The sequence below is a fragment of the Tachysurus fulvidraco genome, chromosome 10 (assembly GCF_022655615.1).
Source record: "Tachysurus fulvidraco isolate hzauxx_2018 chromosome 10, HZAU_PFXX_2.0, whole genome shotgun sequence".
NCBI classification, from domain to species: domain Eukaryota; kingdom Metazoa; phylum Chordata; class Actinopteri; order Siluriformes; family Bagridae; genus Tachysurus; species Tachysurus fulvidraco.
The window spans coordinates 13131422-13146810 of record NC_062527.1 but is presented as its reverse complement, the minus strand read 5'-3'; the positions used below and the strand labels follow the sequence as shown (position 1 = coordinate 13146810).

The window sequence follows — 15389 nt, the reverse complement described above, 5'->3', positions numbered from 1 at the left end:
GTGCAAATCACAAGACAACACACTCCTCAAAAAGCATCGCCTCCAATGGTGTAAAATCTGTCAGTCGCAAACCGCTTTAATGCCACAGTAAATCCATCAAACCACTCAATAATTCATTAGAAACAGCAGCTGAATCTGGGTTTATACCAAATAATTTCACATATATTCGATGATATGACTAAATCTTTACAGAATAGTGGTTGAAGCAATAAAATGTATTGAGATTGTATCAATACAATCTTTTCCATTTTCACAGGAGCTGGCTTTCACTTTGTAGCACCAATTGAGCCTGAGAGAACACTATTTATCTGAAGTGAACCTAAAGTAGTCGTGCTCCTTTTTAGCTTCATCCTGACATGCCTCTTTGGGTCCTGTTCACTAGAACACTCCCAGTGTCGAGTGTGTGTTTTGTCACGGCTCTTGACTTCATACCTACCAATCACAGCACACCAAACAGTGATGTGTTGCCATGGGAGACCTTCTCTAGTGAGGAAAGAGAAAGGCACACAAAGAGACATAGAACTGTTCTCCTGATATATTAAAAACTGAGCTGGAGATGTGTAATAAAATGGCATTTCAATGCTCTTCTTGTTTTTGTTTTTTTAATTCGTTTGGTATAGAACATTGTCATGTTATACCTGACATGAAGTATTTGAGATTCAATGTCTGCGATTACATACAAGAAACAATGCAGTATTAGAGTTATTTTAGTGCTTCGCTCTCAGTTTCTGTGCTGTGGACTCTGTCCCTGCTGTCAGGCTTGTGAAGAAGCACCGTGGCTGTTATTTTTGGCTTGTAATGTGATTTCCCTCACAATGCTGATGATTTCCTCAAGCGCAGCCAGCAAATGTCTGCAAGTGAGCGTCATGTCCGAAGAGCTTACCTCTCAGCGCCAACTGAAGCTAATTAGCAAATAAACAGATGGATGAATAAATGAGTAAACAGAGTAGACACAAACACACATTAATAAACATACAGATGCAGACTATGTGAATCCAGTGTAGCGTGTGAGATGAGGAGTGGCTGTGAGGGAGTGCCTGCTGTTTTAGCTCCTTAATAATGAAGTCCTCAGCTAAGACAAAAGCCCAAAGAAATGAGAAAGAAGATAAAGTGACTAGATATAAGGACATGGGTGGGTGGACACAAACACTTGGAACCCATTTACACCTGGGTGTTTATTTGTCTCAAGTGTCTCACTTTATCTGAATTGGCATTATCCATATACAATACAATCCAAAATCTGACTTCAAGCTCAAACATCTCAACTACTACTGCAGTTTTGCAAAAATAGTTCAATGAAGATATGGGACTTATTTTTCATTTTGATAGCTTAATCTGCTTATAGGAAGCCTTGAATATACACAAAACCAAGCACTGAATTTAAACAGAAACATAAGTTAGGTCTGAATATCCCTATAACTATACTGTTTAGTACAAAATCAGTACACCAAAGGATTAGTATTTCAAAATTTTTAGTGTTCATAAAACAGTAGGAGAGAAATACCCAGATGACCTACTGCCTCCATTGAGATTCTGCAGTATGAATCCAATTCTTCTGCAATGTTTTTTCCACCTTCAACTTGGAATGAACTACAGAAATCGCTAAAGCTACAGTGTCTAATTTCCTTAAATGATTTTAAACATTATGTTAAATTTATAGAACATGAGTCCATTCACACTTTCAAATGTTTTAATTAATGGCACTTTTATTTAATTTGAAATGCACTTGAGTTGTCTTTTTGTTTGTTTTGTGATTGTGTGATTTCATTTGTTCTGCTATTTTGGCCCGGTCTCTCTTGAAAAAGAGATTCTATATCTCAATGAGACTAATCTGGTTAAATAAAGGTTAATAAAATAAATAAAATAATTCCATAAGGCAATGGGACTCGCCTTAAAAAAATAACAAAATGCAGCACATTGGCTCGTTTTAAGGGTAAGGTATTAAATGCTGTTCCTTGCTGTTAAACTGTATTTGTTATGACGTCGTAGGTCACCTATAAGTGAGTCAATCAGCGCTACCGTTCACATAAAAGACAGCTAAAGACAGATTTATTTCAGGTTTAATTCACAAGTGGGTCATAAATAAACATACACCAAGTTGAATGTCCCTTTACAAAGTCTAAAAGCTTCCATCTGGCTAATTGTCAGAAATTGTCAGTAGGTTTTAAAGGCCCTACATTTAGATACAGTAACTTTGTGTCCTTGATATCTTGGGAAAATTTAAGCAACTCAGTCAAGAGCTTAAAAACATTAGACCTTCTATAAGTCTGATAAGTCCAAACAATTAAAAGTACCACAAGCAATCCCAATTATAATTTTCATTTTTTTTTATTACTTAAAACAAACAGAGAAAAAAATAAGTGCTAGTGTATGTGTTTCAGGAAATTACATTAGTTGGCATTATGAAGAAGTAGCACTGCAAGTGATCAGACAGAATGTATAAACCTGGAAATGTCAGAAGGAACAAGCAAAAAATTCCTAATTGAAATGTATGTTAACATGAAAATATGAAAAACTGAGTCTAGGTTTAAGTAAACTTTTGGACTCAAATGTACAGTCTGGTTATATTGAGACGCATGTGACTGTGAGCATAAATGCAAGTGGTAACAATATTATCAGCAAAAATGAGCAGGTGTAAATGTGGTGTCAGACACTCTTACTCCTGGTGCAAAAGTACAATATAGCACTGTCTCTCTCACTTAAAATACTGCACTCATTTTCACAGTAATATCCACAGACCCAATGCCTGTCTCCCCTTTTACACACATTTCTCCCATCCTCTTTACCAAAATGGTTCTCAACAATTCTTGCATGCAAAGGATAAATGGAGTGCTTTTCTATTTCCATTTACTTGTCCAAAATCCACTCGGTCTTCTCTCCATTTTCTATTTCCTATGCAGGAAAAAAATCAATTGGAGGACGAGGTTGCAGAATCTCCCTCAGTCTCTGAAAGGGCACGGCTGCTCAGATTCATCACGCTGGAGCAGCCCAGGCATTTGGCCTTATTATGCGTCGTCTTTTTTTTCAGGTTGTAAACGAACTCTGAATCTTTGTGCTTTATCACCTACATGCGTGAGCACGATTGCGAATAGACTCACAGTAAATCTGCTCAGCAAAAGGATCTAAATCCTGATGCAGCAGGGAACAAGAACTCACACAGGTCACACACTCTGTGATTTGTTACTCGGGTTTCACGGTTTCATTAATATTTTCTCAGAGGCGCCAGTCGGCAAGTGCCACTGCTTGCTCATGCCAATCGGCTCATTTCCACTTCTCGTTTCATATAGACTGAAACAACTGGAAATTTGATTCCAGGATGTTAGATACAGATCTAGGAGGACAGCAGTTGTGAGTATCATAACTGTGAAAGTGAAGGTCTTGAGATTGAATGTGGCACTTCTGGAAATATCGACCTTGAAATTGCTTCAATCATCCTGCTGTGCCGCCTCTACATCCCAACATTTTGGGGCTGGATGGTGAAACCTTTCTGACTTTATTCTCACACACAAAAAAGTAATATCAGTGTCTAAATTATCTATCTATCTATCTATCTATCTATCTATCTATCTATCTATCTATCTATCTATCTATCTATCTATCTATCTATCTATCTATCTATCTATCTATCTATCTATCTATCTATCTATCTATCTATCTATCTATCTATCTATCTATCTGTCTGTCTGTCTGTCTATATATATATATACACATACACACACGACATAACATACACGACATAACTCACAAGGGTGAGATGAGTGCTGATGGACACGTAGGCCCAGAAGCCCTGTTCATTCAGCAGCGCTCCACCATAAACCTTCTTCAGTATTACTTTGAGACTTGAGGGGGTTGCCACAATTAAGTATTGCTCTGTGACAAAATATATTTCAGACACTATGACTCACCCCAACCTCCACATGATCGGAGCCCTTGTCATCCTGCTTGTGCAGAATCTCAAAGTAGTATCTTCTGGAAGCGATGAGACTAAGCAGAAACAGAGGGAACAAAACATCTCAGTCAGTTCACATTGGCATGTAGTATCTATTTAACATTTCATTTGACTTGGTTTATAAATGTACTCTGGTATTATTGGTACCATGAACAAAAATGATTTTTTAGAAATGTTCTATAATTCTAAATGAATCATTAACAGCGTTTTTCTGCCAATATTAAGTATCTGTGTAATTCCAATAATCTGTGCAAATGGGCTATACTTATTATTTCATGTTTTAACATAAAAATATATATGGAATGATCTGATTTTTTTTTACTCCCTAGGAACTCTAGAGCTGTTTGCTGTTTGTAGCTGGAGTACAAATATGAGGTTGTACACACATGTAAAATCCATTTTTCATCCATTACTTTACAAATATAAATAAATAAGCATATTCTACACAAAAGAGCTGGTGGTTGACTTACACAGACGGATTCAAATATGATTTAATTTATGTAGAAGAAAGTTAAGCCACAACAAATCATTCGAATCTGAAACTTCTGGCAATTTGTCTGGCACACTAAGTCCTTAATACAGTGTGGAGAATGGTGAACGAAGGGGAAAAAGTGTAAAAAATCAATCATTTATTATTGCACACTTAATTAACTCTTGTGGTTGTCAAGTTTCAAAATTAATTATTAAAGGCTACTTTCATAACGACAAGCTGTTTGGAAGCAAAAAAAAAGGGACTGCATTCATGGAAAAGCTCCTGATAGCTACTGTTATATATGGAGATGTTGGTTCAGGGGCTCTTGTGCACATTACGGCTTAAATATTGTTTTTGGAAAATTCAGCCCCAAATCTGGTTGCCTCTGCAAGGAGGTTCAAAGACATTTCAGTCTCCAGATATGAACACTAGTGAAAACCGGTGGTCTAAATTGAAGATTCCATCAACCTAAGAAAATAAAGGAGATTAAACTGGAAAAAACCCTCAATGCTGCTATAAATGCAAGTGTTATGAATAATAAATATTTTGAAACCAATATTTTGCAGAAAAATCTAGATAAAATTCATTCACTGGCATGAAGGGCACCAATAATTCTAGAAGTCACTATATACATATACACAACATACACACACTTCCTTTTTAGAAGAAAACAAAATGGTGACAGTAAACTGTAGTTGATTCAGGGGCATGAAAGCCTTTATTATCAAAACATTAGGGCACAGTAGAATTATTCTGTTTTTTTGTTTTTTTGTTTTTTGTTTGTTTTGCATATCCCAACTGAGGAGGTTGGGGTCAGCACGCAGGGGCAACTATGATGACCCCTGGAGCAGGGAGGGTTAAGATCCTTGATCAAGAGCCCAACAGTGGCAGCTTGACAGTGCTGGGGCTTGAACCCCGATTCTCCAATCAAGAAGCCAGAGCCTTAACCACTTGAGCAACAACTGAGCAACTGAAGGTGAAGGGACATTCTCAGGGGCCCAGTGGTGGCAGTTTGGTGGACCTGGGGTTTGAGCTCAAAACCATCCAATCGGTAGTTTAACACCTTCACTCTTGGGCTAGCACATCCCCAATGTAGTATTAATGTGGAAGGCTGTGAAAGTAAGGTTCTTACTTTTAGTTACCTGTGAATGATTCATGCTGCTTCGTTCTGAATGTCCTTCTTTCATTTCCTCACCCACCCTAAGTAACATGGCCCACATCTACCGTGTGAGGGGCGGTTATAGACTCTCACCTGGTTTCAAAGTGCCGTTAAAAACATAGCAGTCAGTCAGCAGCTCGCTTTTTCTCACATCACATGGAGCCAATATCCTGCTTCATTTCAGCTGAAAATATGCTTCAAAAAGATTTGTCCAAGGTCTGGAATGAGGCTCCTTCTATTTACAAATGCTGTTTATTTTATTTGGTTTGCTTGTGCCCTGGCAATTTCAGAGATGATATTTACAACATGAGACATCTAAAGAGTAAATTCCTCATGCATATTCATGAGGGAGGTCAATGCATGAAATGGCAATGAATTCAGATTTAAGCATGAATGATTTGTTTGTATAAGTGTGTGTGTGTGTGTGTGTGTTTGTGTGTGTGTGTGGGTGTGTGTGGGTGTGTGTGTGGGTGTAAGAAAGGCAAGAGGAAAAGGAAACAAAATAGGGCTCCATGCAACATACTATGCAATCCTGACGCAATTCAATGAAGAGATTATATATGAAAAAATTATTACATGCAAGGAATAACACATGACTCAACATTAACAGGTGAAATGTATCATGTTTTGCATAAGAGCATGGTCCAAATCATGTTTAAATTCGTTACAAAATACCTCACACACGTGGACTGTTTCTAGTCACGGTTCCTGACATCGCTTATGTTTAAGCAGCTATAAACAGCAGCCTTTCCTGTATCATCTCTCCTGAAGTTATTGCAAGACGTCTGCCATGAATGAGCCTGTAAATGAGCTTGAGTTACTATAGAAACTATAATGTATCAAGACTCATGTTACATCTCTGATCATCTTATGAGAAATGAGAACACCAGCAATGTGTCTGTGGGTGAGATAGAGAGAGAGATAGAGAGAGAGATGTTAAATGATAAATGTTAATATATAGGAGGAGATGCATATCGAAGAGAGCAGTTGGTTCCTTCACCACCCTCTTACTTCCTATCAACAGTATATGTCTTTTTTAGTGGCTAATACATTGGTTTTACAAACCTTTCCTTCCTTCATTCATTCATTCATTCATTCATTCATTCATTCATTCATTCATTCATTCATTCATTCATCAGGTAACCACTTCATGGACATAGAGATCCATCTCTTCTAAAAGGTGGGAGAAGGTGAATAATAATTTTTATTATAAAATAGATATATAGATTATATGTTATTAATTATACATGTGATAAATAAAATATCTATATGAGTACTATTACTGTTGCAGAAAAAATATGACTTTTATATAGCTTTAAACATTAAATCCACCTGCTTAATATAGTGTAGGCCCCCCTTGTTATTTATTATTATATGTTAATTATTATTATTATTATTATTATTATTATTATTATTATTATTATTATTACAACCATCATCATCTTATTTAATCTAGTGTATTATATACAATTTTTTTTCCAATATTTAATCTAGTGTATTATATACAATAAACAATTCTGTAGTAGGTCCTAACCCGTATTTTAGTTAATAGTGAGGTCTCACACACACACACACACACACACACACACACACACACACACACACACACACACACACACACACACACACACACAATAGACCTTTAGTGATCTGACAGGCTGTGTAAACCAGAACACACACCACACAATGAGAGAGAGAGAGACAGAGACAAACCTGTTGTATTGAGACAAACCTGGACTGTGTCAGGAGGTCAGAGATAAAGATATAAACGTTACAAAAAAGACCAAACAAAAGAAGCCAGGACAAAGACACCAACCTTGATCCCTATGTATGGTGATGAAGAACATATAATACACTCACACACCTCTATCTGTGAGGGATAATACTGCCTGTCGACGTCACGTATGCACACATTTACATGAGATAAATTAATTAGCAAGACACTTGTGGAGCAGATCCAGAGATAGACACAAAGTGAAGACAAACTCTTAATTGGTGTATGTCTAATTGTGGACTGTCTTCAGAATTTCCTTTAGAATTACATACAGGGTTTGAAGCCAGCCATGTACAGATAACTCTGTTTGAGACACAGTTTAACCCATTACAATTGAACAGTCCAGAAGAGCTTTCTCATTTCATGTCTACTGCAAAAAAAGGAACTAGTAATCGTTATATGTCTAGTTTGGCTTGGGAAAAAAACATTGACATTTTGAAACCTGAAACTCTCAGTAACCTGATGACTTCACATAATTCAATACTGAGCCTTGGGAGTGGATTGCTTTCACACAGATGCTGAGATCTCCACTGAGTTGACTTTAAAGCAACCCTCGGACCAATTACCAGGATTTGGTGGGTGTTAATTCACATCCGTAACTTTGTTATAATTCTGAGGGACTGTGTGTGACTGTGACTGAGTGTGAATGATATAATTCATAAAGCAGCCATAATTCAGAGTAACTGTCTTTTACTGGTTTTAACTGTAAATGCTTTCATTCGTTATTTAATTGGTGTAATAGAAAACAGCTATTTCTAAACTATTTTAGCTATTATTCATTTGTGTGCATTTCTCCTTTTCATCCAGTTGTACCTTTGAGTTTATACAGTGCTAACTGACACTCAAGTAGTATTAAACATATTTGATACTGTTTGTCTTCGATGTACTTATATGCCTTTCTAACTAACACGTCTAATCCTGTCACCTCAAATTTCAGTTCTCTTCCCTGAAATCTCTGAGATCTAAACTCATCACAGCTATCAGGAATAAACAGCACACACAAAACTTAATTTAAATAGTTATTATTCCTGTAATTTAAATCTGACATCATTTACATAATGTTTCTTTTGTAAATAGCCTGTGAAGCTCCCACTCACTAGATGCTGAATTTATTAGACTGCACAAGCAAAGCAAAGCAAAGCAAATGTATTTAGGATCCTAGTAAATGAGCTACTAGATGCATGTAAGCGATTTCAAAAATATAGATTAAATGATATTTTTGGATGAAGGTTGTTCAGTATTAAGAGCAATACATCAGTTATTTTTATTCAAATGAATGACTTTTAGCAATGGTAACATTAAAATTCATGACTAACAGCTTTATTCCTAGAACCTCATATTTTCAGTAATTTGGGGCGGATTTTTTTTGGTATCTGTGTGTGTTTGAGCCATTCACTGGTGATTTATGCTTGTGTTGTCTGGTTCAACATCAGAAGACCGTGTTTGGCTAGCACAAAGCTCCATTCACTTTGCTTAAACTCAAAATTCTCTCAATTATATCAACGTTTGGATGCCAACGTTTGGATGCCTTCACCTCTTATTTTAAACTCATTGAAACTTTTTGCCTCCGCTTGTAATTTTCCTAACTTCATACCACATTTCACCTCTGTAGAATCTCTGTAGATTCCTTTTACATCCAATACCAAGAAAAGCAGCCCTTCCATTATTCACACACAGAAACTGGCAACTTGACAACTAATGCATCTTTGCTGAGTGATATAAAAAACTACACATCACAAGTCCCATCAGATCACACACACACACACACACACACACACACACACACACACACACACACACACACACACACACACACACACACACACACACACACACACACACACACACACACACACAGACACACACACAAACACACAAACACACACACACCTTAGAGTTAACCAAAATCTATTTGTTTTTAATGGATCAGAATGGATGAATGAGTAAATCAGCTACATGTTCTTAAAAAGATCTAGTTACTCAACAGTGCAGTCCAGTCATGCACTCTCAAGTACAAGTTTACTCTCACATCAGCAGCTTTCACAAAGTGGAGTCAGATGTACAACAATTGTCCAGCCCAAGGCAAGTCCCTATAGTCAGCAACTATAATGACTAAATCAAGTCCCAAATGAGCAGCGCTCATAAGCGAGTCAGGTTCCAAGTCAATAGTCCTGATGCCCTTTTTCTGCTTGGAACTTGTTTAACTTCAGAATTACTTGCAGCTGCTAAAGAAATCCTCACAACAACAGCTAACTTTAAGAGTTCTGTTGATAGTCCCACTTGAAAACCCCAAACATACCTACCAAAACAGTTTATGCCAAAGTCTTTTCTGTTCTTTGGTGGACAACTTCACTTGGAAACTGGAAGATCTTTAAAATAAAAGAAAGACCCTGACGCTTACACAGAAGATCGTTTCAACACCCTCTGTACTGTTTGATTTATAGGATACAGCTGTCTCAAGGTTTCTTCCTCTCAGGATGTTCATCCTTCTCGATGTTACCTCAGGCTTGCTCATTAGCGATCTAAATCTACATCTGGAGTTCTGTAAAGCTGCTTTGGGACAGTGTCAAAAAATCAAAAAATGAATTGACAGTTACAGCTGGATTTTGGTCCTCAAGGATAAGCTTAACTTATTGTTATCCATTAGTCCTTACAGTAAACTGCAAAGCTGAGGGCCTGGCTTGGTAATGACAGTCTAATTTGTGCAATTTCTTTTTTCTTGGTGTTGTTTCTGTTCTCCAGAGGGCATAAGACTGGAATCTATTTCTGTGGAAGCCTGTTCTGGCTGAAATCCCAGAAGTGTATCATTTCACATGGAGATGACTCACTACAAATGTAAAGTAGCATTAATTTGAATGATACCATAGCTCCATAAAACATATGGGGCAAAGCTAATGCATTCCTCAAGAAGGGACATAATCTTGAGATATATATGTGTGTGTGTGTGTGTGTGTGTGTTAAAAAATGGACTTTTATCAAAATTTACTCTGCTCTCTGTACTCTCTGTTTGATTAGATAAATGATCTGCTTTATTCTTTACAACATACCTACAACTAACACAAAATGTTCCCCTCTCAATAGATCGATCTGATTAGAAAGAACTGTTTTCATTTTGTATCCTGATAGCCTTTGGATAGACAGACTGCAGTTCTATCCACATTTCCCTCAGCAGTTCAAAGGAAGCCCAGCTACGATGCCCAGCGGATCACAAAGCTTCTGAAGTGTTACTGGTATATCTCCCTCTGACTCTGAGGGGATTACATAATACAGTACGGTTTGTGATGTAAGCGTGTGAGATTCTGGATCTTGATTAATTATTATTATTTTGTTCAGCTCCTTTGGGATTGCAGAGTCATTAGTATGCCACAGGACACCACTGCTATTTCTACAGTTTTGCAAAATGAAAACCAGAGTTTTGTCGGTTGACACAGATATGACACGTTTAAACTGGTAAACACTGGCAGGAGAAAAGAAGGTGAAAAGCATAAGTAAGAGACCAGAAAAGCCTAGCAGGTGGCAGACAGAGACAAATAAAACAAGCAAAAAAAGAAAACAAAAAACAACATGGAACAAAAAACAACACACAACTCATTAGTTAGTCACCAGTCAATTTAGCTATGAACATATGGCCAATGACAATCTATTTTGCCTCATCAGCTGGATATTTTAATACCAGACCTTTTTGTTGAGCTGGCATATTTCAAGAGGAAAAGACAGCAGGTCTGGGACAGACTAAACCTCTTCCATGTCACATATTATGCCCTTCACTACCACTGTCAAGGGATAAATGTATGGCTTGGACAATTCCCTGCCAGAACAGCAGAGGGCATTCCAACAGGGTCTGTTTATGTCTTGTGACATGTGTTTTTGCATTCCCACATGTGTTTGCCCCACCTGATCCTGCCTCTGCACACCTGTCCCCTACATTTTCTTAATTACCTTCTGTATTTATACCTGCTGTCTTGAGAGTGGTTTTTGCTGAGTCCTTGTCTCTCATTATCTGGTTTTATTTTCCGGTATCATTTCCCTGTATCCTGTTGTGTTTTATTGCTTATTTTTTTCCTTAGTGTTTTCCTGTCTCTGGTTTAATTATTTTATTAATAAAACCTCCATCTGCCTTCTATCCCTGCATTTAGATCTAGATTTTGTTCCCACAAAGGCACCTGCACTTTTTGTGTTTATTTTGTATTTATGTCTTTTCTTGACATAAGAGCTAGACGCTTGCCTACATAGTTCTTAGGTAGACTAGTATAACTTGTGATATCATGCAATGTATACTTTATACAAGAGTTTTAAACACAAGGATAAATCTGCTGTTATTCTATCACACAAGATGCTGAATAACATTGATTTTCTCATTACAGTGTGAAGGGTTGGGGTATACAGGCAACATGTGAACAGTCAGTTCTTGAAGTTAATATGTTGGAAGCAGGAAAATTGGGCAAGAGTAAGGATCTGAGGGATTTGGCTAGATGATTAAAGTAAAGAAAGTTCAAAAATCAGTGTTTCAGGTATACAGTGGTTAATACCAAAATACCAAAAGAGGATAACTGGCAAGAGTCAAGGGCAGCAAAGGCTCACAAAAAGCATGTAGGGGAAAAAGCAAACCTTCTAGTCCAATCCTACAGAAAAGCTACTGCAGAAACTGTGGAAAAAAGTTCATGCTAGCTATCACTGAAAAAAATAAAAGAGATGACTTGGCCTCCAAATTGCCCAGATCTCAATCTGACATCAAATTGCCCAGATCTGCTGCTATCATCTTGGTGACAAATACCACAGCAAACCTTCAGAGGTCTCATTGAGGATGGGTCAGAGCTGTTTTGGCAGTAAAAGTGGGACCTGCACAATATTAAGCAGGTGATCTTAATGTTCGGTGTGTATACAGTACATACATTGAATAAGTACTAGACACATCATTCCTCTCATCAGACTCTTAACTCCAGGCGTCTCGTTACTGAACCACATGGAACTTTATCAGTATTCACATGTTCAATTCAGTACGTCACACTGACCTATCAATCAACTGCCCCAAATAAGTATACAAGTCAAATATTACAGGACAATACATGTGAGAATCTGGAGTCAGAACACAGGGTCTACCGTGTTACAGCACCCTGGAACATAAAGGGTTAAGGCCTCAATGATGGTAACTTGGCAGTGCTGGGGCAGTACTGCCCCTAAAGTTTGTTAGAAAGCCCCAGTTAGAACAGTGTACGATATTTACTGAAGGTAAGGTCCCCTGTTACTAACCCTGATCTGTCACAGGTGCAGTAAGGTTCCTCTAATGTCTGAATGATCAAAGAGACCTAACCAGAGGGGAAAATGCTCATCATTACCCCAATTTAATTTGTGTCATGGTACTGAATTCACCACAAAGGTACGGCTTCTTGTCTGCTTGCATACCCTGACACTTTGAAACCTTCAGTCAGGTGTCTCGACACAATAAGCTTCGATATAAAGCCCTGGGGCCAGTGAGCTGAGCAGAATGTGCTCCATATCCTGCCTTCATTTATGTGCCAAACTGTAGCTGGTCTCTTCACTGTAGTGTAGTCATTCACAGAGCACAGGAAAGAGAGGATACTTATTAAAACACACACACACACACACACACACACACACACACACACACACACACACACACACACACACACACACACACACACACACACACACACACACACACACGCACGCGCACATACAATGAATAATGCAAAGAAGCCAAATGTCTGTGTGTGTGTGCGCGTGTCTGTATTTGGTTCCCATCGGATCGAATTTGAAGTTTACCGGAGTACTGAAAGGAATTTTTAAAATGTCTGGCAAAAGTCAGTTTACACAAGCCCTGCCTTAGCATAATACATAATTGCTGAAGCACTCTTCTGGTATTTAAAGTGTGTCACACAAGCAGATGTTCAGCTTTGTGTGAATGTAGATAATTATGTACACTGAGATCATCAGATGAGCAAGAGAAAATTATCAGCACATAAATATTAGCATATTATGTATCACTAATTGAGAAGGGACTGCCTGCAGTCCACTAAGCAATGGGCATGTCAAAACCCCAACCTTCAAACAGTTCTAAATAGACAAAGGTTTGAGAAAACCCATAAACATTTAGACATTGTCAAAAGATCATTGCTTTTGCTGTCTACTACAATATACAGAAGCTGAAATTATATCATGAAAGGCAGACTTTCAGCTTTAATTTAAGGATATTTATATTCAAAATGGGTAAACAGTGTAGGAATTACAGAACTTTTTATATGCGTGGCCCAGTTCCCCAGGCACCAAAAGTAATTGGACATAATCATAAATTATACTGACAATCAAAGTCTGCCTGAAGTCAGGAAACCATAGATATCACCAGACGTGGGTTTATTCCCTGGTGCATTCTGTGAGGCATTTACTGCATACATCTTCAGGTTCTGAAGCCATTGCACTTTCTTTCCCCTTTTTGTCTTAAAATGGTCTTGGATTTTTCCCTACTAACTAGGTTATCTTCATTGTGAAGTGCTGTACAATGGGTTTTGAATTATATTGGCTGAACCTGAGCAGCAATGACATCATCAATACCCATGCCATAAGATGAAGTATAATTCAGATCAAGAGCTGTTCTTTCCCCACGCTTCTCTTCCCTCCCCATCAATCTGTCCTCATTTGTCCTTGGAATGTTCCAGAACTGTACAGTGATTTTTTTTATTAATGCTTTTGGTTTAATCTGGTCTTCATGCTTTTGTGTACTGCTAATGGTTCACATCTTGTGGTAAACCATCTGTAGTCATTCTGGTGAAGTCTTCTCTTGATTGGTGACTTTGACACAAGGGAAATCCAACTCTTGGCAAATGTTGAATACTTTATTCTTCACTAGGGAAATATTCTGTCATGCATTGCAGTTGTTTTCCATGGTCTTCATATAAAAACAAATTCACTATTTTGTAGCCATGTACAGCGGGATGCTGGTGAATATCACATACGCATGTAAAAGTCCACAATGTACTGGTGGCTTCATTGCCCACCACTACAGTACCTTATCTGATCACTGAGTTTTAATGGACAGCCTCCTTTGAGTCTTAGAGGATATGCTTTCTATTTTTTAAAAATGGATGTAATAATGCTGTGGGTGATGTTCAAAGTTTGTGGTATTTATATAACTAAACCCTTACCAATACTTTTTTAGAACTTTCCCCAGGAATTGATTTGATAGAATACAATTGGACTGATTAGCTCCATGGACTTCATGATACTGTTAGTTCAGGTATGTTCTCTAACAAACTCTGGGGCCTTCCAAGAACAGTTACATATATAGAGTCATCAAGGAATACTAATGCAATGCATTGTAGAATTAGAATTGAAATGCACCCTAGAGGACAAGAAATACCTTTTATTATATTGACTCAATGCCCTGCCCACTTTTCCGTATATAAACTCTACAGAAATCCTGATAAAAATCATTATGGATTATTACAGTATATATCCACTAAAAACAGACTCAAGTTTAAGGCTTTAATAACATATCTTTTTCTAACCAGCCTTAAATACCATTTATCACTATGGATTGCACTAAATCGACCCTCAAGGTTAACATAATAGATCATTTGCCCATTTATATTCCTCTATGAATATTTTGTGGTTTTACAAGACACTGAAAACAAGCAAGAGTTCATGTGCTCATGTAATTCCAAGTAAACTGATAAAAAAAAAAAAAACTAACCTACCCACAGTTATATTAGCAGATATCAAGTAAGGTACTATACAGTCTGATTCTACAGAGCAACCCATTATTAGTTGGTTTCCACAGAAAAACATCCATTAAAAGGAAGTAATTAAAGTAAGTCCCATGTCACACAAAGGAAGCCAATTTCCTCTAATTGCCAGTCCAGTCAGTAGCATCACAGACTGAAAAGAGACCAAGTCCAACAATGTGTGCAGATGTCCTGCTGGCACAGGAACATGTAAACCTTGAGAATAGCAGCCACAGCAAACAGCACTGGAGATGTGAAGGGAAGCAATTGTCTGGTGCATTGGTTCTGTCAGAGGA

At 37.6% G+C, this 15389-nt stretch overlaps 1 protein-coding gene across 1 annotated transcript in view; it reads right to left on the bottom strand.

Moving 5' to 3' along the window:
* b4galnt4a (beta-1,4-N-acetyl-galactosaminyl transferase 4a) overlaps nt 1-15389 on the bottom strand; it is a 119289-nt gene that overhangs the window by 15912 nt on the left and 87988 nt on the right. The window contains exon 8 of the mRNA XM_047820069.1: nt 3906-3984. Within this exon, the coding sequence (XP_047676025.1) occupies nt 3906-3984 (79 nt within the window). The remainder of the gene's footprint in view (nt 1-3905; nt 3985-15389) is intronic.